This window comes from Rhyacophila brunnea, unplaced genomic scaffold, assembly GCF_057557595.1.
Source record: "Rhyacophila brunnea isolate RB1 unplaced genomic scaffold, BYU_Rbru_1.0 scaffold_3, whole genome shotgun sequence".
Lineage (NCBI taxonomy): Eukaryota > Metazoa > Arthropoda > Insecta > Trichoptera > Rhyacophilidae > Rhyacophila > Rhyacophila brunnea.
Window position 1 is genome coordinate 13,480,493 of NW_028232965.1, and position 25,392 is coordinate 13,505,884.

A 25,392-nucleotide genomic window follows, 5' to 3' on the forward strand; every position below is an offset into this window, starting at 1 on the left:
TATTTTTAAAGAAAAAAAGTAAATCCCCATTTTTTTTTGGTTGGAAGAACCTGTGAAATATTTTATAAAATCATTTCATGTAACCAAAATAACGTAATACTTTATAATACCATACTACTTTTGTTTACTCATATAAATGAGTACCTAAGTACCAAAAAGACGGTAAGTCGTACTTTTCCCCAACTTTTTGGAGAACTCTGGTACGAGTTAGTGGAAATACTTACTAAATGGGGAACTACATTAGGCGACGTAACCGGCCGGGTTAAGACAGTACTATTGATTTGTTATATTTTAATTCATAGAATGTTAATCCCAAATTAACTAATTTATTTCAATGGTTTTTTTAAAACAAATTTGTGCATGTTGGACGTATTTCAAACGATTATTGGGTTGTTTGAAAATAAAAGGAAAAAGATAGGTTAGGTATAACACATTTTTTTTATTGAACACTAATCGTATGTATTTAAATATACATATTGACATATTTTATATTATCTTCTTTAGTCATGTAGGTATTACATATTATTATTTCATAGAACTAGCACTATTTCACAGAATTATAAAAATAACCACACGTGTTATAAAAAAAGTTTGTTTTATTATATTGTATTCATTCAATACGCAAAGACAATATTCTTATTGTATAGTTCTTATATAAAAAAAATTGAGACTCATAATGTGTTCATCGTGTTATCGTATACTAAATAGTTTATCGGATATTATAATAGGTACTAAATGTTAACTGTAATTCATTGTATGTATGTAGGTTTATTAATACTAAAGAATTAGTATATCTACAAAAGTTTGATATATTTCCATATATTTATAAACGATTGATTTTCACGGGACAACTCAGCAAACAACAAAGATACACGCAAAATATGTTTGAATTTTACTTATGTGGACACCGTTTAATCGGAATGCAAACATTTTTCTTATCGCGAGCATATCCATCGATACAATAGCACCTTTCGTTGCAAACAATGTTTATAATAGGACATGTCTGTCCTAGTGTTTTGCATGTTGTATCACAGGCAGAACCACAATCGAAGAATTCATTTTCGTTACATTTGGCTGAAAAAATAAACATTTATCGTCATCGTGAATTTCAAATAAAGGGTAAATATTTACACGTGGATTTATTCTTTTACTTAATTATATTTATTTTTATATAAAATTGTCTATGTCTTGAATACAAAAAAAAATATTTAATTAAACCTCGCCAGTCCATAATATTCCAAATCGCATAGTATATATTATGCATATGTTATAACATTACAACAATATATATATATATATATAAAAACATCACATTTCAAGATTCTAGGATGACAAGGACCTAACAACAAAAATGCGGTGTCGGTAATGTATTAGGTACCTAATCAAATTTAACGGTGACATAAAAGTGATAAAGTATCTCATGCATAATTCATATACTCTCTACATTATAACCGTCAATACGCCGTTTGGACGTGTTATCTATAAATGAAAATTTAAAGTTGGAAATACAAAAGTATACATATAACACTGTTATTCCTTTGTGATATAAAACTTAAACAATACTATTCGTGTTTATCTCGAAACTATCTTTTTATACAAAGTTTTGATACATATGATACTAAATCCCCGAATTATTATATAGATATTGTATATTATATTATAAGACAGGCACAAAATTTGAACGTGCGCCGCATGTGGCAAAAATATACATTTTCATTTCTTGTTTAACTTAAATATTAAATTAAGACACTAATATTGATTTTTTTTGATTGCACAATTTTTATTTAATTTTGTCATATGCATATTATGCAAACGACAAATTTCACGTACATAATTTAATGCTATGGGAAATATAAATACATAATGTAATATTTATGGTACTTACGACATTGTTCCGGTAGAATGCACTTATTACGAATATTTCGCACATAGCCTGTTCTACAGCGGCAACCACCTTCTTCCAAGCAGACTTGGGGACAAAATATGGGCCCATTATCTTTGTTATTACATGTCACAGGGCATCTGTCGCCACAGGGTGCAAACACCGTATTTGGCTCCCCATCACAAGAAACAGCTGATTGAGAAGGAATACATAATCAATAACATCGAATATAATTGAATTCAGTTTTATCGAAATTGAGTTATTAATGTTATTATACACAGAACGTCATCATGTTGTAAAAATACTATAGTTCAAAAAGGGTTTTTGAAAAGATATTCTCTCGTTTGAGTACATATTATCAAGTCGACTTTTTCAAAATGTTTCTGAGTAGGATACAATATAATTGAGGTAGGTACTTGAGATGTCTTTGAACTAAATCCAAGACTTCAAAAAGTTCCAAGCTATTGGTAAATTTTACTTGAATATAAAAATAAAAATAAAAATAATCACTACTACTCAAGTATATTTTTGTTATCATGTGAGTAATGATAAAAAATTATATTTTTGACATTTTAAATGTGAGATATAAAATATGTAGTTAAAGTTATAAATAATATATAATAGATATTAACATAAAAAAATCATTTTCAAGCGATCGATTAAATTATTTTATTGAGAATTTTGGTGGATTTTAAATTATTTTGAAACCAAAATTATATGGATAAAAACTTCCAAAATATCACCGCAAGCATATTATATTTCACTGCCTATTATAAATTATAACCTAAAATACAAACAATGTCATATTGTATATAATATGCAGATATTATCAGTGTCAACGTGCTATAAATATTATAATACTAGGCGAAAAGTTTACGATGCACGAAAAATATTTAAAATCATTATTGGGAACTTTATGACTGCATCTATAGTTGAGGAATGTACCACGTGTAAAATAATAGAAAAAGATTGTCTAAAACCTAATAAATGTCGGCACCACTTTACCACTGCTAAGAAAATATATTGCATAAGTGTGTAAAATTATTATTTTCGACGTTATAATAAATTAAGACATTGAAATAGTCAGTGTTCTCCATATTTTTGTACGGTGTCGAGTCATGGACTCTGAAAGCAAAGGAAGGCTAGGAATTGATGCTTCGAAATGTGGTGTTGGCCCTGAATGCTTTGTATTTTTTGACAGAGCACAGGAAGAACCATTCGATCATTCGGAGACTTTAGATAAAGGAACGTCTCTTAATAATATATCTGAGACGCATTCTGCAGTTTTTGGACATATTGCTCGGCGCGGAAAGGGTAATTGGGAGATATTGCTGGTTTTGGATAACCTCTAGGAAAGGTGTATAATATATCTATATATATAGCGGAAAGGGTAATTGGGAGATATTGCTGGTTTTGGATAACCTCTAGGAAAGGTGGATATTATCTATCTATTTATACACATGATACGTACGACATTTTTTGAGCAAGATGCAAATTCCCGCAGCATTCTTCACGTATCCTTGTTTACATTGGCAGCCATATATTTTGCAAGGAGCCTTGCACGGGAGGAACTCTGGAGTTATACAATTTCCTCCAGGACAAGGGTTCGGGCACTGCACTACCTCAGCATTGGGATCAGAACAACCTAAATTAATAAAATTTAAATAACAATAAAACTGCGCAATTAACTATATTTATTAGTATTATTTCAGTTTCAAATTGAGACATACACAATATGAAGCTTGTTATTACAAAAACAGATAAGTCATAATACATATGGTCAAAATCTAAAAAAAAAATACAATATGAATAATGATATATAACTTATATTAAAGATATATTAAGATAAAATTAAGATAAAAGATTAAAAGAAATATTAAGATAAAATTTCTTAATTTATTTTTATAATAAAGTTTAGCTGTTCATAAACTTTATATAAAAATATATATAAACCATTTTCATGGTTATCAATAATTATTTTAGATTATGGATTCTGCCATTTTTGTTTATTAATTTCTACATTTGAAACGTCTATTTTCAAAAATCGAGACGTTCACAGTTAAATATTTATGTTAAACGACAGTTTTGTATTTCAAACGTAAGTGGTTGGTTTTAATTTTAATTACTTTTCAATTATATTGTATTTTTGAACTAGGGCAAAAGTGTCAATTATTATTAACCAACTACAATATACACGTCATAATAATTCAAAATAAATATGTTGCATAATGAATTTTAATCAATCGATTTGTGGAAGCCATTACATTTTTAAACGTTTATTTTCATATAATTTCACTGTACAATTTTAGGTAGGTAATTAAATATTGTCTGACATTACACATATTATTATGTCCTATTTTTTTTGGTAGATTTTGAAAATATTATAATATGTACTAATCAGTTTTTGGGAATAAGAAAATGCCTCATTTGTATGTTTTTGGTTAGAAAGAAGGGTGAGTGGTTAGAACAGTATTTGTAATTGAAAACTGAACCAGTGAAGTAGTAGTTAGTCTATGATCGAAATGTATGAAAGCTTATGAACTTATAATCAAGTGAATATATAGATCCACATAATTGAATAATTATTATTAAGATCAGTGTCGTCTGCATAGAGAGACTTAGTAAACTGATATAGGTTACACACATTATTTAGAACCTAAGCTTACTTTAAAAATATACCTATTATACGTAAATGATATCAATAACTTACTGCAGGACTCGGCTTTGACGCATATATTCTTGCTGTTTCTTACATACCCAGAAATACAATCACATCCTGATGGGCATGGATTTAATGGCAGACAGATCTGTTGGGGAGCAGTGCCCGTAATAGTATTACATGTTGCTGGACACGGGTTTTTACATGAGACAAATTCTTCATTTGGACCTTTGCATTTGGGAGCTAAAAAATGTGATGTTAAGAAACATTAAGAAATCTTAAATAATAACTTATTATATTATTATTGTTATTTATTATAATTTATTATTATTATTTATTATAATCTTAAATAATCATTATACATATTCATAAATTATTGTTCTTTGATAAAAATAATTTAGAAAAGCATCGGAAATATACGTATTAGAAAAATCTTTTTAAAATGGCTATTGGCTGAATTGGTAGGGAGATTTGCTTGAAATGTGACAGATATTGGTACACACTTTATTATGTTAAAACAATTTAAAATATGTATGTTCCTGAGGATTATAAAAATATTGTTGAAATTATATATACCTACTCATTCAATGAAAAATTTAGTCGCCAACCAAAACAACACCAAGAATAAAAGACCAATTAACTGTGCCCGATCAGACCAAATTGACTCAATAATAATTAATTTTCCTTTGTAGAATGTGCTGTGAATTTTGATTAATAATTCATATTCATAGTAATTTATTATTAAATCGATTTTATAGACTTTATTAGACTTTAATGCAACGAGTATGCTATCCAATAGTACGATAAAATATTTCAATATAAAAGCCCTGAAAAAATGCTCTTTATATTTAATACGCAGAATACATACGACATTTTTTTTAAACTATTTTACAATGACAAATGATAAAGTATTTTATATAGGTACTTATATAAAAAAAACATCTATTTACCGCAGTTTTCTGGTTCTACACAAACGCCCTTGGAGTTCCTGAGAAATCCTTCGCTGCATATGCATCCAGACAGGCAAATTCCTTTGCACACCAGTGAAATGGTTGGATTGGCACATGTATTTTGGCAACCATTATTTCCACATTCAGAATATTCTTCATTTTTTCCAGTACATTGTGGAATTAAATCTATGTTTTGAAATAATTACACAGTTTAAGTAAGTAAATAAATTAAAGGCATTGGCCTGTCTATAAACAATAAAAGTACATTCACAAAAGTATAGCATATTATTTAGAATATGCTTTTTATTTGAAGAGTATTTTTGTCAATCATAAATACTTAATTAATAAATAGTTAATCTCATACATAATATTGGCGCATACTAAATATTTTTTTAAATCTGGAAATTATTTTAATTATGTAGGATCAGATATATTATCTGGCAAAAATTTTCAAAATCTATTTTTATTTCTTGTGAATTGAAGCATTATTATAGTTGCTATTATTTGTATTTTCGCCCGCGATATCCGAGCGGTGACGTATATGTTTTAAATAGTCGTTCATCACAGATTATACCTAATACTGGGTCTGGCAAATTCACATGTCATTTTTCAATATGTGTATGGTGTTATGGAACGGCGGGATTATTTTCATGTAAACTCCCTAAGAAAAGCAACGGTTGGATCTATGAGAATCTACCTCTACTCACCCATTCCATTTATATAAATAGGGATCTAATTAATGTCTTTATACACGTTCGGCAGTATGAGACAAATATTTTTTTAACTATTTTACTATTACAAATATACAAATGATAAATTATTTTAATTATTATGTAAAAAAAATCATTCGTTTACCGCATTTTTTTGGTTCTACACAAACGCCTATGGAGTTCCTGAGGAATCCTTCGCTGCAAATGCACCCAGACACGCAATTTCCTTTGCACACCATTGCAATATTTGGATTGGCACATGTATTTTGGCAACCATTATTTCCACATTCTGAATATTCTTCATTTTTCCCAGTACATTGTCGGATTGGAACTATGTTTTGAAATAATTACACTGTTAATGTATTTAAGTAAGCTTAAATAAGATCATGAAATATATTTTGGTTTTTGCATGTTTTTAAATATTAAAAGTACATTCAGTAAAAGAATACCATATTATTTTGAATGTGCTTTCTATTTGAAGAGTATTTTTACCATTCTTAAATAGAGTATAGGTTTTAAAACTTTGCACTTTTTACTACACTGATTCGCCTTTTTGTATCATACCTCGCATAAAATTAGATCAAATGATATTCATTTGTATTAATAAATGTAGTAATAAGAAAATAAATAGATAATACATCTAAAAAAAAGTATTTTTAGAATATTTTTTATCATTTTCATCCTGGAGCCGGGAGTGAAAAGTTATGAAGAAGCAACTCTAACTAATCATTATAAGTTAAAATACCATGCCGTTGTCATGTTAATTTCATACATAATATAGGCGCTTACTAAATATTTGTTTGAATCGGAAAATTATTTTAATTATGTAAAATCAGATATATTAGATGGCAATAAATATTCAAATTATATTTATATATCTTTAAATCTAGGCATTTAAAGTTGCTATTATTGGTATTTATGTAAATCACCCGCGATATGCGAGCGGTCAAGGAACGGCTAAATAAAGTCGTTGATCTCAGATTATAATAGTGGGTCTGGCAAATTCACGTATTATTTTTCAATATGTGTATGGACTCATAGCATGGACCTAATATTTTGATAAAGTGGCCAAGATCCATTTCTCGTGAAACACTGTTCAGAAACCTATTCAAGAGGTCGTCTATATCCCACATAGGATTGCAGAGCCGATTTAAAAATTGTTGAACGTTTAACGTAAAAAAAAAAAATTTGAACCAAAAACACCAAACAAACATTTTTGAAGTTATACTTCTTTTGGCGCGTTTCGGAAATAAGATCAGAGTGTATTTTCGGTGTGTGACATAATTTATTTTTTCACACGAAAAAAACGCACTCGATTGGATTCGAACCACCGATTGTTCGGTTATCAGCCGAACGCACTACCTTTACGCTACAGTACGATACTGCAATCGTTACAATTATAAAGTATAATATTATAGTTTAGAATTGTTACGTTGCCTAGGCAGCGAATTTATTATTGTCGGCCATTTGTGATTACTTACGTAAACAAACGATTAAACGTCTTAGTGGCAGTTTTTACTTTCAAAATAAAAAAAACGAGAAATAACAAGATAATTAAGAGCTAGTCGAAGAATCTAGATTATCACAAGTTTTTTTTTGGTTTTTTAACGCTAAAGAAGTATAGCTTCTAACGCGCGTACATAATTACACACACCCATATATTTATTTTTTTCATAATAATTAAAGGTTGTCCACATACCATCCATTTATGCATTATAGGGGAGGGTTTGATCTTAGAACATTTTTGACGATAAAACAGAACAAAATATAAACTTTCAAAGATTTTTTTTTACCAATAACGTGACATAATTTGGACAGGGATGGTTGATTATTTTATAACGAAATGTGACAACGGAAATCAAATGGTCAAAAATTAGAGAGAATCTTGTGATATAATTAATGGACGACTTATTATAAACAACTGCCTATAGTGAATATTACCGGTTTTAGTTATATTTGATTAGGTATACCTATATTGAAATTTTCAAGATAAAAAAATATTTTTACCACATCCACATTCAGGTACACATATTCCGTGGTTATTTCTTACGTATTCCTTTTTACAAATACATCCAGGATAACATCCAGGAGCGTAAGTGCATCGGGCAATTAGATCAGGCTCGGAACACGTATTTTGACAACCATGGTTATCACATTTGCTGAATTCTTCATTTTCTTTGCAATTATCTATAACAAAGAAAACATGACTATTCACAGAAGTAGATATACCTACTATACATAATGTTGAATATAAAATAAAAAAAATAATGAATAAATTAATATATTATGGTTCCAATAACAGGCAGATAAAAATGTATATCAAATAGTTGTTACAGTTATACAATAAATGGATAAATTAAAATTTGTAGATACCTATCTATAAAAACATTAGTTAGCATATTAAGTAACCAACTCACCAGACAATGAAAAATTATAAAAAGTGTATTCAATATAATATAATAAAACAAAAATGGTTAGTGTGCAGCTTTGAAGTAACTAGGTAATTTTAAAAGAGGAAAAAGAATTCAGTTTCATTAGATCATTATTTATTCATAGTTCTGCATTATTGTTTCAGCGAAATATAGTATCTGAGATTTGCTTTATATGAGTGAACGTACTGTTTATGGAAATGTCTGCGCATTATCATAAATTAATATTAACGCTGCAATATTTGATATGGTTATTGATTGTTACTACTTAGAACATTCTAAGCGGAACACACAACCAATACCTAGATATTGCAGAGGGTGAGTATCAGTGAGAGACTGTTTTCTGTGTACATTCATCATATTGTGCGATTCTTCGGGCATACTGTTTGCTGAGGCCCAGAAAGCTTCTAAATGATAATTGTTTTAGGCTGTTAGCTAAATTAAAAGGGGCAAAGGTTGAATATCGATTATTTGGAGTGACCAAGTGAAGGATTTTATGATAAAATGTATAGTAACCATAAAACTATTTGCATATAATAGAGGAATCAAGAAATCAGTAGCATTTAGAGAGTGATTTTAATGAGAGTAACAACAAGAAAGAAAAAAGAGTGATAATTATAAATGGTGACGAATATGGAAATAACCTAATATTATATTGTTTGGTTTCATGAATAAATAGAACATGATAAGTTTTATAGCAGAACACAAATAAACAGAACAATATGATAAAACAGAACATGGATAAACGAAACATGAATAAATAGAACGGTGATTAAACAGAACACCAATAACCAGAACTAAGACATTTCAGGAAAAATATAACATTTCATATATTTCATATTGAAATGGTCGTATCCCTAATATTAGACCTTCATAACAGATGTTTTCAATACGCCGTAAAAAAAAAACAAAATATATAATTTCTGGATTCCTAATCGCTGGAAAGCCTCGATTAAACGGGACTCAACTCTGTGTTGCCGGCAAGCTAGGTATATATCTCGTCATAATCAATCTAATAATATGTTCAAAATATTTGGGTGACTAGGTACATCGAAATAATGAGTTTAATAATTCTGTGTAGCTGTCCATGATTATCAAAATCAAGCAGATAAATTGAGGTTTTACGCCGAATGGCCAACATGCAGTGATTATATAATATTAAAAAATTATATATGTATTTCTTTTATAAACTTAAGTTTTATAAGTATTTAATTGATAAATAGATACGACAAAAATTATTATTTTATTTTTCCACTGGCTGTTCTGCTTTGTCACTGTATGATTCTTCGTGTACTGTTTATTCATATTCTGTTATATCACGTTCCGCTTTGACCAGTTACCATATTGTTTAATATTCGATAGCATACTGCATTTCCGTTAACTTAAATATTGAAGCTTTTTTACCATTTTCATTTTTTTTATTATGTGATAATATAGCAAAATTTTCACATTATAATTTTATTAATATAAAACCTAATACAATAAATAAATTATAATATGTTATTTAAAAAGTATCCAATACGAACAAATAGGAACAATTTCAAAATCAAAAGGTCAAAAATAAAATAATAAAAAATATTTTTAAATAAATACCTACACTGTAAAAGATATAAGCTAAAATAATTACCGCATTGTTTTGGAAAAACACATTCACCATTATGCCTTAATTACACTAACGAGTATAGTGGCAAGACAGTGTTCTCGGCCGAGTGCTCGGTTGATAGTTACCTATTAAACATTATTACCGAGTGCTCGGCTAAGCGTTCGGCCTAGCTAGTAGGATAGCGAGACAGTCACTCGGACCCTTTTCTATTTACTAGACCGAGTGCCCAACCTCCCACCCTACCGGCACTGACTCGCTAGCCCGCTCGGCAAGTTTAAACACACACTCGGTGCATACTCGCCACTCGTTTAAGGTGATGTCTCTAGGTAAAGTTGTTATCGAAAAATAGCTAGAAAAGTTTATTAATCGGTAAATATATATTCAAAAGTAATGAAAAAAATAAAATAAAAAATTAAGATGTATCGTGGAGTTCTATATACCAAAAATACGTGTCAAATTCGGTACATTTCTATCGGGTGGTAAGAATGAATGACATAAGATTTATTATCAAAATTACGATAAAAATGTACGTAAATCTATTACCTAGGGAAACGCTAAACGTTAATTGGAATTTATTATATCCTTATATCTTTTTTTTCAAATTTAAAAAACATCGATTTAGAGGTTAGAAAGCATGCAATTAAAATCGAAACATCTCGGTTCAGACGTAATTTATCGCAAAAAACGCTTAGCGTTTCTATTAAAAATATTATTATTACTAGTTATTTAAATTTAATCTTGTATTTTTGTATATTAACGAATCGATTGTAAATAAAATGAATATTTGACAAGACTTTATCGACATGTGCTGCTAACGCGGAAATAAATCGAACCATTTTTTAAACAGTACTTGCATAGATTAAAAAATACATACACACACACATACATTGAAAATAAAGGTTCGCCAGGTACGAAGACAAAAACTGTGTTAATTCTGCTGTCAATAATTTTTGTTTGCGATATTGGAGCATATGTCAATGGACTACATATATCAACCTCCACTTTCTGAAATAGTGTTGTGTAATTATTTCAGATATTTATTACTGTTTTGACGTACCTACCTTTTATAAAGCGATTTTAAAATAAATATAGTTTCATAATAATATAAAGAAAGCATACGAGCGAAAATGCCTAAGATACTTCTGACACACATCAAATTTAATATTTGTCTAGTAAGTAACTGTACAATGTATCCATATTTATGTTAAGTGTTTAAAATGTTATAAGTAAAAAAAAATCGTCTATTCACGTGGTAGTCGCGAAAATTATGAACAATATACAATGTTAAAAATAATAAGAATTGTTAAAATTTCTAGTCACAATATTATTCAAAGACAAATTAACCCGATCAAAACAGCCTCGACAAACTTCCACTTCACTAACTTTTGTTCTATATGTTTATCCTGGATACAGCGGCAAACACATTTTGAAAATAGCCGACATACTGGATTATTTGTTAGTTTGGGTTAGTTTAGGTTAGATTAAGTTAGATTAGGTAAGGTTAGGTAATCCTAACAAATAATCTAGTATATCGGTTATTTTCAAAATGTGTTTGCCGCTGTATCCAGGATAACCGACTTGTACCCTAACTTTAATTACATACATACTAGTGTACTATATTTGGGCCATCGAACGTTCATTCCTGTCTACGGCCTTAAAATTATTATCTACGTGCCTATTATAACTGTCTGTCATCAAAAAGTGGAGGTTGATAATTTAGTATGCTAAGAATAGTAAAGAATATACGCTAGCTAGGGTAAACAATTCAGTGAATGAACACATAAGAGATGAATTTGAATTCAAATAAATTAAATTAAAACAACGATTAAATTAACTAAGAAAATTATAACAATAGGTAGGTACAATGAATTGTGCATAACCGTAGTATTACTAATTTTATGCCGTGATGCTTTGATAGTTGGACTTTTCATAATATTTGGATCACTATTTAGTTGCTCATTTATCTGCCACATCATAAAGCCGTAAATATTGTTTTTTTTACGAAGCAATCATAAATACAAAAAATTAAGATCTACTTTTCAATCATAGTAGATACCTAGGAATATGGTATAGGTGTTGATAATTTTTAATTATTTATTCGAGATCTTCAGGGAATTACAAAAGTCCACACCTAGAAACCACTGGGCCAAAAAGGTTTCTTTTTATATCTCCAAATCCATTTCACTTACATAACATAGGTAAAATAAATATAACTATCTTTTATTTTATCTTGCATTTTCGTTAAAATCGACATTAGAATTTTTCAACGAAATAACGTTCTGTCTTTATCTTAGAATATTATGTTATCAGTGGTGCACTTACCTCAAATTCTAAATTTTTTTCTTATGTTTTACAATTTTTTTTAAATTTGTCACTTATTTTGTCCTTGGGTTTGCTTATCAAGATTTGTTCCCATGTTTATTTATGTTTTTTCTTACTTCCAACTTTTTTTTTATTCAATTCGTTGCGTGTCTTACTTTATTTTTATCTCGGATATAGTTAGTTAGTTAATACAAACTTTCTACTCTCTGGAGGCCCATATGATCCCATTAGGATCGGACATGGTTGAAACGAAACGAATTGGGATGTCTATATATCGACTATGTCATAATTATTATAACAACTAAAGTCGAACTCGGTTATTACAATCTTGGACATAGCGAGATCTTGGATGTAATGAGAAAACAATCGTTGACATTTGGTATATGATTTTCTCCTTACATTTTTTTCACTGTTATAACGAGAAACTTATCGGATATACCGAGCTAAAATACTGTTAATGTGTTGATCGTTTAAAAACATTTCGACCCTAAGCAATAAAATCCGATCAGACAAGATGCCGCCGGGGACGGATTACGTTTATGACACTAGTTAAATGTCTAATTGTTGTTTTCGCCGACAATAAAAATACCTATTCTCTGATATAACGAGTACCGCTTATAACGAGCAAATTCAGCCGGTCCAACCTTCCTCGTAATAACCAAGTACGACTGTATATTCCTTATTTTGTTTAATAATATTTCGAATAGCATTTGTTTTGCTATTCATTTAATGTCCGTTTTTTATTCCACCTCTAGAAATTCGATGTAATTGTCAATTGTTCAAGATTAAACTTAATCTTATAAACATTTGAACTTAAATGTTCATTCACTACTATAAATAAACTTTACTGTAGAAAAATATTTATATTAGTATTGACAACGTAAAAAAATCTGGTTCATTGACTGGAGAGGTTACCCTTTATTGCCAGTGTAAAAAAACTACGGTAAACAAAATGAAAAAATCATAAACACTTTAAATCAAATCAAATAGACATGTGAGAATTGTAAATATTTTATGGGGTTAATATTAATTGTAAATATTTTTACACAGGTAAGTAAATATATTATAAATTTAAATGCATTTTTATCAAGCTTATGATTTTTAATATGTGGCGACACTCAACATTTTATTTTAAATTTTATTGCCATCTGGTTGCGATCGACCAAAGTTTTTAGTAATCATTTTTAGAAATTCATGGTAAGACGCCTTTAGATGGCGTTGAAGTCACATTTCATCGTAAATTGAGCCAAAGGCTTAACCTTAATAGCAATGTTTTGTAACAATTTATTAAAACGTTCTACATCCATTCTCAGAAGTGCTCTAAATTCACCAGGGCCTTCTAACTCCTATTTACTAAATATAGTGTATGTTGCACCATGATCTGGTCTCCTTAAAATCCATTATCTTGCCCAAAGACGTTTATCTTCTTCGCGCAATAATTCATTAAAATCAGGTGTAGTATGAGCAGCTTGATATATTTTTACTGTACGTTTTACGATCTATGTTTCGGTACACAAAACTAGCCTCCTTTTTGGTCGAAAGTAAACTGACTCGCCACAAAAGTTGAAAAGAGAGAAATACGTATAAACACTCGCTCGCCATAGTGACATTTTGCTGTCTCGCAACTGTACTCGTTACGTGTAATCAAGGCATTAGCGTTTCATAGATACCCATACATGCAGATACACCCAGGCATGCATGTCCCTTTGCAAACATATTGTGATTTAGTAGGGTTGGCACAAATGTCTTGGCAAATATTATTTCCACATTCTGAATAAACTTCGTAAGCACCACATTATATAAACGAATTAAAATTATATTATATCGAACGAATAAAAAACATCAAAGTAAGCTTCGCCGAATAAGAATTATTTAAATTAAGTTGAAGTCGGTAGAAACAAAAAAAAATATATAATATTATTTATAGGACAAGTATTTCTCAAACACCTAATTCTAGATTTGTATTTTTTTTTTGGTAAAGCTAAAAATAGGTCCGAAGATATTATAATGCAGTTCTTCTCTCATTAATAAAAATAATGTTATTGATTTTTCCAGGAGTATTATATTGTTATATCGTAAATACGTGAGATTTAAATACCGACGTTACCAACCGTAAGAAATACAATGTAATATAAAAACAATAAATTTGTACCTACTTACTGGAACGAAAACCGATACGGAAACAATAACGGTTCGAAGCCCTGTATTATAATCAGATAATATATTTCTTGCTTTCACTACGTAAGCCATACTGTAAAAACCTAATATTGACCGAGAGAGTATGTTATTAAGTGCGTGTGCAAATCTTATCAGCACATATTTTGGAAAATTTGGAAATCATGAAGAAATAATTTATTTTTATGGCAAACAAATAAAGTACCTATGTAATACAAAAATAAGTGCAGTAGCTACATTAGAAATTCTCGAGGCCATTCTCTATATTATCACTAAAAAAGAGAGAGCTCTTTCGTCTTTCTCCATTCATATATTATATCCTAATTATTTTCTCATTTTGCAGTGCGTTTCCGTCAATTAAAATGAAAAACTACTGAATATGCTCTCTGATCATATTTGACATTCTATCTACTCGTACACTGTATGACTTCTTTGATTTACATTTATTTCGTCTTCTCTAGACCCACAGCCAAGCGGCCTCGACTTTTTCAGCAAAATGTACAAGATCTTGAGTCATAAAGAAGACCAGAATAAAAAGGCCGCCGGATCTTAATATTATGAACGAATCAATGTTTTATTACGTTGATAATGAGAAATTACCAAGGACTTGCATTTAAAATATAACCTTGCTAAATACAAAAGGTATGGACATTAAAATAATATTAATATTCATTGTATGTATCTAATGGAAAATAGGTGGTATGAATTTTACAGTGTACATACATTATGCATACTATTATTACAATTAATTGAATGAATTTATAAATTACTTTATTTTTAGAGTAAATAATCAAATATCATGATCTTTTTATTGTTTCATATTGTATTATGATACAATTGTTTGGAAAATTGGTGTCAAATAGCTATTGATTTAATTAAATATTTCAGTCAAAATATGTAATTTTACAAAATAATGTCATGTCATGTGTTTAATTAGTTATGTGTAAAACAGGAGCAACGAGTCGATATTAAGGATTTTTTTAACGTTTACCTTCACTCATAAAAATAAATTAATATGCAGTCAATTTAATAATGAAAATACAAAGTGAAAAACTAGCGCCATATTTTAATACTTTAAAATTATTGAGTCTGAAATCGTAACTAATATTTGTATGAACATAGCTTATGAGCACTGCACTTTGGAGAAATGTGAAAGGTCACTGTAGGTATAATATACGGAATTATATTTAATATAAACATATTATTAGGTTTATTCTGAATATTTCGAGCAAAGTCTAATGTAATAAAAGAATTATTAATTACTGTACAATATTATATAACGCATTTGAATTGTTTTTGTTATCATTTATTATTACCGTTTACCTCAATCAAATAAATATTCAACTCGCCATTAGTAAAAATATGCACATGCAATATAAAAGTAAATTCATTTAAATGAATATTGGTTAATAATATATTTATAAAGTTACAAAAAAACACTTACTTGTTGGTGGTGTCTTTATAAAGCCTTCTGCCTGTGTCCATTCTAGGATCAAAAAAATCAACGTTATTAACAGTACAGCTCTCATGTTGACATCCATTAACATTAACCGACGATCTCAAAATGAATCAACACCGGTTGGCATACGATCGGACGTGCCAAAACACGGGGATTACTAGCGCCAACTCGTACAATAAAAATATTTTTTTAATATTTTAACGTTAGAAATATATATCATCATAAAAACCACACCAATTAAAAAAAAAACTCGCGTTCAATTTTCGGCATCTTTAATCTAGATACATGAACCCACTTCTAAGTACTATTTTATTATGTTTATATAATATAATTATTGTTATTACAAATCAATTTTTTGTCATCTATAGTGAATGTATGTATGTATAGGATTGCCTTACGTCCCATTATATGGGACTACACAAACACGCCCTCCAGAACAAAGCCGCCCCGCACCACACTCGGTCCCAATCGAGCGTATCACGAGGCACTGCGTTTGATGTAAAGCATCTGTACAGTTGTTTACTCCTGGTAATGTCCCAGGAGCAGTTACCCAAGACTGAGGTCGACATGCACTCAAGACAGCTTTGACTGAGTATACTGATTTTACTATAATGCAAAGTGCCGGGGAGAGAAAAAGCACAAGAAAATTAACAAAAAAGAAAGGAATTTAATAAATTTATCATAAAACGAAGCTAACCTAACAGCAAACCCACAATGGCCTGACAAAAATTGACTGGTGTGATGGTCAGGAGTCAACGTGGTGAGCCGTGGTACTAGGTCCTTGATTCCTTTATCGTACAACTCCGGCGCCGCCATCGTCAAAAATGTTTTCACCTCTTCCTCCACGTCCTCGTCGGTTTCGAAGGGTTTTCCGGCCAAATGTGAATGCTTCTGGTGTAAAAAAAAGATGGAAATAACTCGGCGCCAGGTCGGGGCTATGAGCAGTATGACAGGGGACATCCCATTTTGAATAAGTCCAAAAGGTTCAAAAAGACCTAAGCGCTTTCCACACGATTTTGTTCCACACCTTTGCATACCCCAATTTTCACCTCAAAATCGTTTATATGGTAGACTTACTGACGTCTGGGATAAAAATTGCGAGCTCACGGACTGTCAGACGGCGATCGTTACGAACTTTATGATTGATTTTCTTCAACAAAAAGTCACCAATTGAGGACCTCCTTTCTCTCCCCTTCTCATCATGAACGATCGTTCTACCATTTATCAAGCCTTTTCGATTCGAAATAGCCTTAGTACTTAAACATTCTTTCACAGCACTCTAAAACAAGATATTATTCTATTCTGAACTGCCGATTAAAAAATTTCTATTCAGAATCCCATTGGGGAGTTTTTATTTAAAGTTTTTCTCATCACTACAAATTGCAAACCAAACTATGCAAACTTTATCATAATCTGTGATAAAAAATCAAATTTGGAAGGAAAAAACATATAAAAATACATACAAATGTATTTTATACAATATGGATTTCAATATAAAGTAAAAAATAAACAAATCACTTATCTTTGTATCATGGTATTTATACAAAACGAAAATTAGTTGTAATAGAGTTTTTTTAATAATTTGACACTCTTTAGAATAATTCCTTTTTCCTGGATTTTCTATAAATGGTAATGTGGCTTAGATTTAAAGTATTAAAACACCTTATTTAACAGTATGTAAAAATCTGCGCAAACTTTATGTACATATATATTTTTTTTAAATTCTGAACTTTATCAATGAAAAACATACATATATATATTTAAATCTTTGTCTATATGTATTTAGTGATCCCAAATATTTTAGATTTTACTTGACCAATATTTTCATAATTAATCGCTTTACCCTTAAACTGACTATGTTAATAACGCCAAATAATACTTAGCTTTTGATTTTTAATGAAATATTTCGGATAGGAAGCTCTTACTTTTACACTCTTCATAAAAATAATATGCAAATTTTGGACGATATTATATTTATTACTCATTTCGTATATACAAATTTACTAAAAATATAAAGTGAACATAATATATAATTAATATTGTTATATATTGAAAGAATCATTATCAATATTCATTCGCAATGTGTTTTCAATGGCACCCCTTGCAGTCACATAGTTTAATGCATTTTCCACCTTTAATTTCTCTAACATATCCGGCCACGCAAGCACATCCAGGTTTCATCGTTTTGCATCTTCCTGTCGTGGAACCATGATTGGCGCACGTTTCTGGGCAATCAGGGCAAGTCTTCGTATACTCCTCGTTTGTACCACAGGTCATAGCTGCATAAAGAATACTCACATTAGAATGCATCAAAGTTATTACTCTGGCTATAAATAATCATTTCTGTCTCACGTTTAGGTGTTTCATTTTTATAAAAAAAACGAACAAGGTTTTTACAATCTAAATGCGCTTATCCCATGATGGCCGCGCGGTGTATGTGCCGGCCTATAGAATCGTGGGTCCCAGATTCGAATCCTGGGTCTTGCAAGTACACATAATGTTTTTCAATTTGTGTATGAGTCAGAGAATGGACCTAATAGGTAGAGCAAGTGGCTGACATCCAATTCTCGTAAAAACAAAATCTGTTAATACAAAACCTCCACTATATGGAAGCCCATATGATCTTATTCGAATTGAACATGGTCGGGAAAAAAATGCGGTTTTCCTTTACGATTGAAATTTGTAAAACGTTGGAATAATTTAATTATAAAATTATTAATATTATCATTTGACTGTAAACACGTCATGAACGTTCGATCAAATGTTTATGGGCGGAATCGTACAAATGCCATTTTATGTTTTACATCCTGTGCCCATTGGTTCATCAATATCACTACTAATGTAGAACGCAGAGATGTCATATTATACTTACGGCAATCTTTGATCATTATGCAATTTCCATTGTGTCGTATATATCCATTTTGGCAGAAACATCCAGCCACACACTTTTTATTAACAGTGGGAATTATATTATCACAAGTTGCTTGGGGATCTGGGCCACACATTTTATATTTTTCGTATGGTTTCTTACATGCCGCTGAAATATCAATTAAATGTTTGATTATTTTAGTTAACATAGTGATAATAATAAAATCATCATTAATTAAATAATACAGAATATGTTAGTACCCTTAACGTTTTTAATAAACGATCATCCATAGCTCAAAACCAGTTGAATGAAACCTTTTTTTAAAGTCTTATCCTGACATATTCACAAAAACACATTAAGTATATAATTATTTCTAAATTTTACCTGCTACAAAAATTTGCATGTATTATCACTTATTTGAAACTCAACACAATATATTGACACCTGCAAAGGTTGCTACTATTACTATCAAACTAAATAATGTATCTATAGTCAACAATCTGTTAAATAGGTATCTATTATATTTATGTTATAAAAGTTATTTCAGTTGTGTAATTGAATGTTGTATTCATTATAAGTTAAACTCTGTCACATTTAATATTTAATTTGATAATTAATAAAATAATTTGTTCTGGCCATTTTTAAATTTATGTAGGTAATGATTATTTTTGATTTAAAATCTGATAATATCTTGATAAGCAAAAATTGTATTGTAGGCCGACTGTAATTTGACTCCCGGATTTATTCGTTATAAGGTTACTATATTTTACTCATCTACACTTCTTTATAATTTGATGTTTCCAAACATCATTTTTAATAATTCAATGCTGAAATATACTCCAAAATAAAGTAAATGGAAATATAAATAATTAAAGAATTCGTTTTCTGATAATACCAGGCTGAAAAAAAATATTATTCATATATAACAGGAATATTGTAAGTGGTATTTTTTAAAAATAAATTACATAACTAAATTTAACTTTGTATTCAGATTTCAAAGCTCTTAGTAAAATAATGAATTTAATCAAACAATCAAGTACATACTAATTACTGTATAACAAAATTTAGAAAATGATTCAATATAGAGAGTGACTATAAACAGACTAGAATATTAACATTATCCTAAGTAAAATATATGAATGAGAGTATGTAATGAAATTATAGTATATAATATATTCACCTTTTTATTAACTAGAGAAACTTGCGATATTCCCTTGTTTTAAGCTTAAAAGTATTTACATGCCACATCAAACTTTAAAATTTTCATATGCCTACCAAATATAATTTTTTTTTTCATCTTACTCCGATATATTAAGCATGTTATTTATGTATAGTTTATTCCCAAATAGTATAAAAATGCATCCATTTTTAACGAATTTGAATTATCAGAATAAGTGGAAAAAAACTAGATAATAATAATCTCATGAAGTATAATATAATTTTTATAATGCATATATACACAAGCTGTATTAAAAAAAATCGTTATATACATACCTCCAGATATGTATAACTAGATTTTTCAAATGATTTTATTTTTTAATAGATTTGACAAGTTTATTTTTAAAGTAAGATGGCCAGTTTCCTTACTTTATCCGCTTTCGTTATTTTTGACCGAAAAATAATAATGTATTCATTTCAAAATTAAGAAAAGGGTTTATTAAAATAGTTAATAGCGCGTATAAAATTTAATAAGTATTACACGATTAATCTAATGTTAATTTTGATTTTACAATCAATGATTAATAGTATATTTTATATTAATTCGAATTAGGTTAGTTAATTGTGTATACAATCAATGATAACATTTACTGTTAAGCACACACAAAATGAGTGTTTATAAAAAAATCTCTAATTGATACTTAAATCTGATAGACAATTATTAATGAGCCAGTGTCCTTTTTGCGTATACACAGGAATCAATTGAGTTACACGTCGGATCCGTAGAACATTTTTGGGTGTATCCTTTTTATTATCCTGGCAGCATATTATATTCTGGGTAGGCTATATTGCATGATTTGAAGTCCAATTGATCGCATGTTCCATCTGGACTTTGACTGCGACAGCTTCTTATCACTGCGGTGGATCTTCACAAACTGTTAACAAGATACCAAGAATGACATAGAAGAAAATTCAAGAAAAGTTCATTGCAAGAAAAAAGCTAGGTGTTCCATTATAAGGTACTCTACCCATCACACGCATATACCCGCTTGTCCACAATAATGATAATTATATTACTCATATATATATGTTTTCATTGTGGTTTCAATTCCTTATGCATAGATTACCAAGACAGATTCTCTCTGAGGTTGGCATTAAATAGATCACTAACCTAACGTCATCACCTATCGAAGAAGTCAGCAAATCACGGCTCGCTTTGCTAAGCGCATGCGGCTCTTCAAAAATATTGAATGTGACGACAAAACTACTATATTTCTGAAATTTTCCAAAATGCCACAGAAAAAAAAAATGCATTGCAACGCATCTAATTAAATTGTCAAGATGTATTAGCGCCTGTATACGTGCATAGATTTACTGGCAGCAATAGTGTGCATTTTAAGCTATCTTGACATTAACTGTTTACACGTAAAAGCACTGACTGTCTCTCCAATCTCATTTTTCAAGAGTAAACGTGACGCAATGTTGTCACTTTATGATACTATTTGACAGGTCGTAAAAATCGGTTAATATCAAAATGAGTCTCTCCGCGGTGTAGTTCGTTTTTTTGCTGGCAGGTTTGCCACTATCGTTCTACTGTGCAGGTGCAGATTGGAAACATGCATGAAAATTCAGAAGCTTCCAAACTTTTTTATTCATGCATGCAATCTTGCAACTTCCATGACAATACGTGTTTGCACGTGCATTTTCTTGTTATGGCTGCGATAATACGTACTGTCAGCAGTAAATCCATGCATGTGTAAACAGGGTATAAGACTAAGAAACGGGTGAAAGTAGTTTTACAGTACTAAAAACAGTCTGTCCAGACACATTGGCCAAATAAATCAACAATATGATAATAATTATTGTCAAACTGATTATAAGAAATTAATAAAAAAAAAAATAACTAAACTCCAAATCCCACTCGATCTAAGATTTTTTCAAGGATTTTTCTGATGGTTTCCGAGGTTGTTACAAATTATCTAGCAACATTCAGTAAATTGACCTACCATTGAGGAATTGAGACGAAAATGACTTTTGACTGGCTGTAATTTATCTGAGTTTAAATTATTTAAAATATTATGTTTCTGTACAAATTTAATAATAATTTAAGAATTGTACAATATAATAAGTTCATACGAATGTTGGCTGATCAAAAATTTTGTGAACGCGAGTTCAGGTATTTGGCATACTGCTTAACCCGGTGGCATCAGGTAATGAGAAGGATACCTGATAGTCGGATAGGGTCTCATGCCGGAGACGTTGAACTAGCGTTTATGCTTATCCAGTTAAATTATTCAACTTGATCATTGTGAACTGTGCGCTGCCTGTCCTGTTCTATAAAATGAAAACTATTTTTTCCATCCATGTTCTTAATTATTGGACTTGCTCTCTCTCTCTTCTTTCAGCCACAACAGTCCTTAGTTAGTTTAAGTATTATTTCTTATTTAGTCGATAATTCATGTATAAACAACAACTCACCGCAATTTTCACGGGGAATGCATTTATCAGAAGAGTCCTTGACAAAACCTTCTTTACATTTACATCCTTTTATAAAGCATCTGTCTGCTTCGCATGTTGAAGGAGGTGTTGACAAACAAGTTGCATGGCAAGGCATAGGACAATTAGTTATTTCAGAGTTTGGATCCTCACAACCTATAAACCACATTGTTTTATATTTTATTTGTTGATCTTTCGGAAATATTATTCTATGGTTTTTTACACATTTTTGACATAATTCTCCACTATTTACTTAGTAAAAAAACTATGACTAAAATGTATTTATCAGTTGTAAACGGTTGTTTGACTAATATTAGGTAGGTGAGTAGATCAAGAAGTTTGTTGATATTAATGAGCTGAGAGACTCGATTTGAGTGGAGTGGTGGTTAACTATGTCGAGTAAAGAACTTGTGACAATATAAATGCATCTCATAATGAACTCGATGAGTTGAGTAAGGATTCCTGCATTGTCCTTCTAATTTTTACAAATGCAGTACATATATTAAAAGACATATTTTCTCAATTACCAATCATAACAAAACCTACGATCTAGTTATGATTGAGGTAATGCTGATTATTATTATCGCTCTATTGTTTTGTTTTGACAACAAAATATACATATTAAAGTGTGTCACTCATTTAATGCTGAGTGGTATAATAATTGCTACATATATACATTTTTATTGACTGGAAAATTAGGTTTTATAAGTTTCAAAGGAAAAATAATAATTTAAAATAATGAATATTGTCGATACGTGCATGTAGCTTCTGGGAAACATTCTCCATTAGTTCTGACATATCCTTCCAAGCATTCGCATCTCGCACCGCATTGGTAATCGATAGGAGGTGCCGCGCAGTCTGGAATGACTCCATCAATTATCATCGAGCAGGTTTTATCAAATGTGCAGTAACGAACACACGGATTCCATTTCTCATTTGGTTTGCATTTAGAAGCTGTCAAAAGTCAATAATGCAATCAATTTTCAACACACCGAATCTTGATTACATATAAATAAAAATGATTTAAAATTAACGACATTTTTATGTTATATAAAAAATATTGATTTTAAATTAAATAAAATACATTCACTTATGAATTATAAAGTAAAATCTTTATGCCTTCGAAAGAAGTAAAGAAGCTAAATTTCTACCACAAAAATAATCTATAAATGAAAGTTATAATGAACTGAAACTATTCAACAACTTATTTTTATTACAAAGATATATTTTAAACAATAAAAAATTTTAAAACTATTTTTATATAAGTATATATTATATTATATTGATATTTTTATAATTGTCAATATTCGATAAATCGTAGCATATTTTTTTATTCTGTCACTATATTCTAATTTTTGCCTTATGTGTCATTCAATAATATAAGAGTACTTTAAAAAATTCAAAATAAAAACCCTTAAAAAACAAAAAAAATGCTCATTGTATCTAATACACAGGATACATACGACATTTTTCAAGCATGATGCAAATTCCCGCGGCATCCTTTACGTATCCTTTTTTACATTGACAGCCATATATTTTGCAAGGAGCTTTACACGGAAGGAATTCTGGAGCATCACAATTTCCTCCTGGACAAGGGTTGGGGCACTGCACTACCTCAGCATTTGGATCAGAGCAACCTAAATTAATAAAATTTAAATTACGATAATACTGTGCCATTAACGACTATATATTTTTTAATATTTTTCAGTTTCAAATTGAGACATACACATGAAGCTTATTATTACAAAAACAGATAAGTCATAATACATAATATGGTCAAAATCTAACAAAAATAGTTACAAGATAAAAATAACTTTTTCTATACAACGTTTTTAAAATTTCTGTTGAATCATATAAACTTGACTTGACTAGCTCAAACGATCAAAAAAAATTGTACTTGAGAGAAATACTGAATAAACATAGAAAACTGAAATGTCATTTTGACATTTCATATTGATTTCCATAGTAACGCACGTATATATATTAATAATTTAGTTGCTAGGACCCCAGACCCCTAGCAACCAATAATAGTTTTTACGGATTTCTTTGTTCCGAAATAACTTTTCATACAAAACTGAATTAACTGAAAATGAATTCAATTCTACTTAAAGATGGCTAAAAGTATTAAAAGAATGCATTGGCATCGTGTTCTGATATATTCTAAAAGTTTCAGGTAGTCGAGAAGTTAGTTAAAAATCGATTGCAAGATTTGTACTGGATAAACAACCACCGGAGTCCGGACAAACATTAATACGACCTAATAAAAATGTTGTAAATAAAAATACAATATGAATTAATCTTTAACTTCTAAAACGCGCCAAAATCATATGATTTCTTAAAAACAACCTAAAGATTTACAGAAACAAATTATTATTTATTATCGATATGCCAATGAAAGTCAGCGAAATGTCCATTATGTGCTTTTTATTATAATGTGTAATATATAACAACGGTATTATTACCCATCAGCTAAAGTTATTGTAATTATGAAAAAACTTTCTCAGCTCTTTTGTTGAAATGCATGTAGGTACCTATATATTATGAAGATAAAATTTTATAATTAAAAAAAAAGGTTAAATAAATAAAGTTTAGCTTTTCATAGACGAATAATTAAACGCAATTTAAAAATACGTATACCTAAATATATTTTCACGATTGTCATCTATTATTTTAGATTATG

The 25,392-nt window shown here is 29.7% G+C and overlaps 2 protein-coding genes across 11 annotated transcripts in view; both read right to left on the reverse strand.

The window, feature by feature from the left end:
* Window positions 1–415: 415 nt before the first annotated feature.
* On the reverse strand, window positions 416–16,301 carry LOC147067905 (zonadhesin-like). Its single transcript, XM_085953123.1, has 8 exons — window positions 16,175–16,301; window positions 8,209–8,388; window positions 6,347–6,532; window positions 5,492–5,677; window positions 4,593–4,784; window positions 3,354–3,527; window positions 1,886–2,074; window positions 416–1,074 (listed from the first exon to the last, which is right to left on the reverse strand). The coding sequence occupies exons 1-8, from the start codon at window positions 16,275–16,277 to the stop codon at window positions 893–895; spliced, it is 1,392 nt and encodes a 463-aa protein (XP_085809249.1). The 5' UTR covers window positions 16,278–16,301; the 3' UTR covers window positions 416–892.
* A 1,844-nt stretch (window positions 16,302–18,145) lies between these two features.
* The window catches only part of LOC147067906 (von Willebrand factor-like), a 31,658-nt gene continuing 24,411 nt past the window's right edge, over window positions 18,146–25,392 (reverse strand). For 7 of the 10 annotated variants that reach the window (XM_085953100.1, XM_085953099.1, XM_085953098.1 and 4 more), the window contains 4 exons: window positions 24,176–24,349; window positions 23,472–23,666; window positions 22,695–22,868; window positions 20,472–21,151 (listed from right to left, as the gene is read on the reverse strand). In XM_085953100.1, coding sequence (XP_085809226.1) covers window positions 21,129–21,151; window positions 22,695–22,868; window positions 23,472–23,666; window positions 24,176–24,349 — 566 coding nt within the window. In that variant the 3' untranslated portion in view covers window positions 20,472–21,128. Of the gene's footprint in view, window positions 18,469–19,061; window positions 19,227–20,471; window positions 21,152–22,694; window positions 22,869–23,471; window positions 23,667–24,175; window positions 24,350–25,392 lie in introns of those variants that run through there. The other 3 variants (XM_085953103.1, XM_085953109.1, XM_085953102.1) reach the window with 1 other exon arrangement.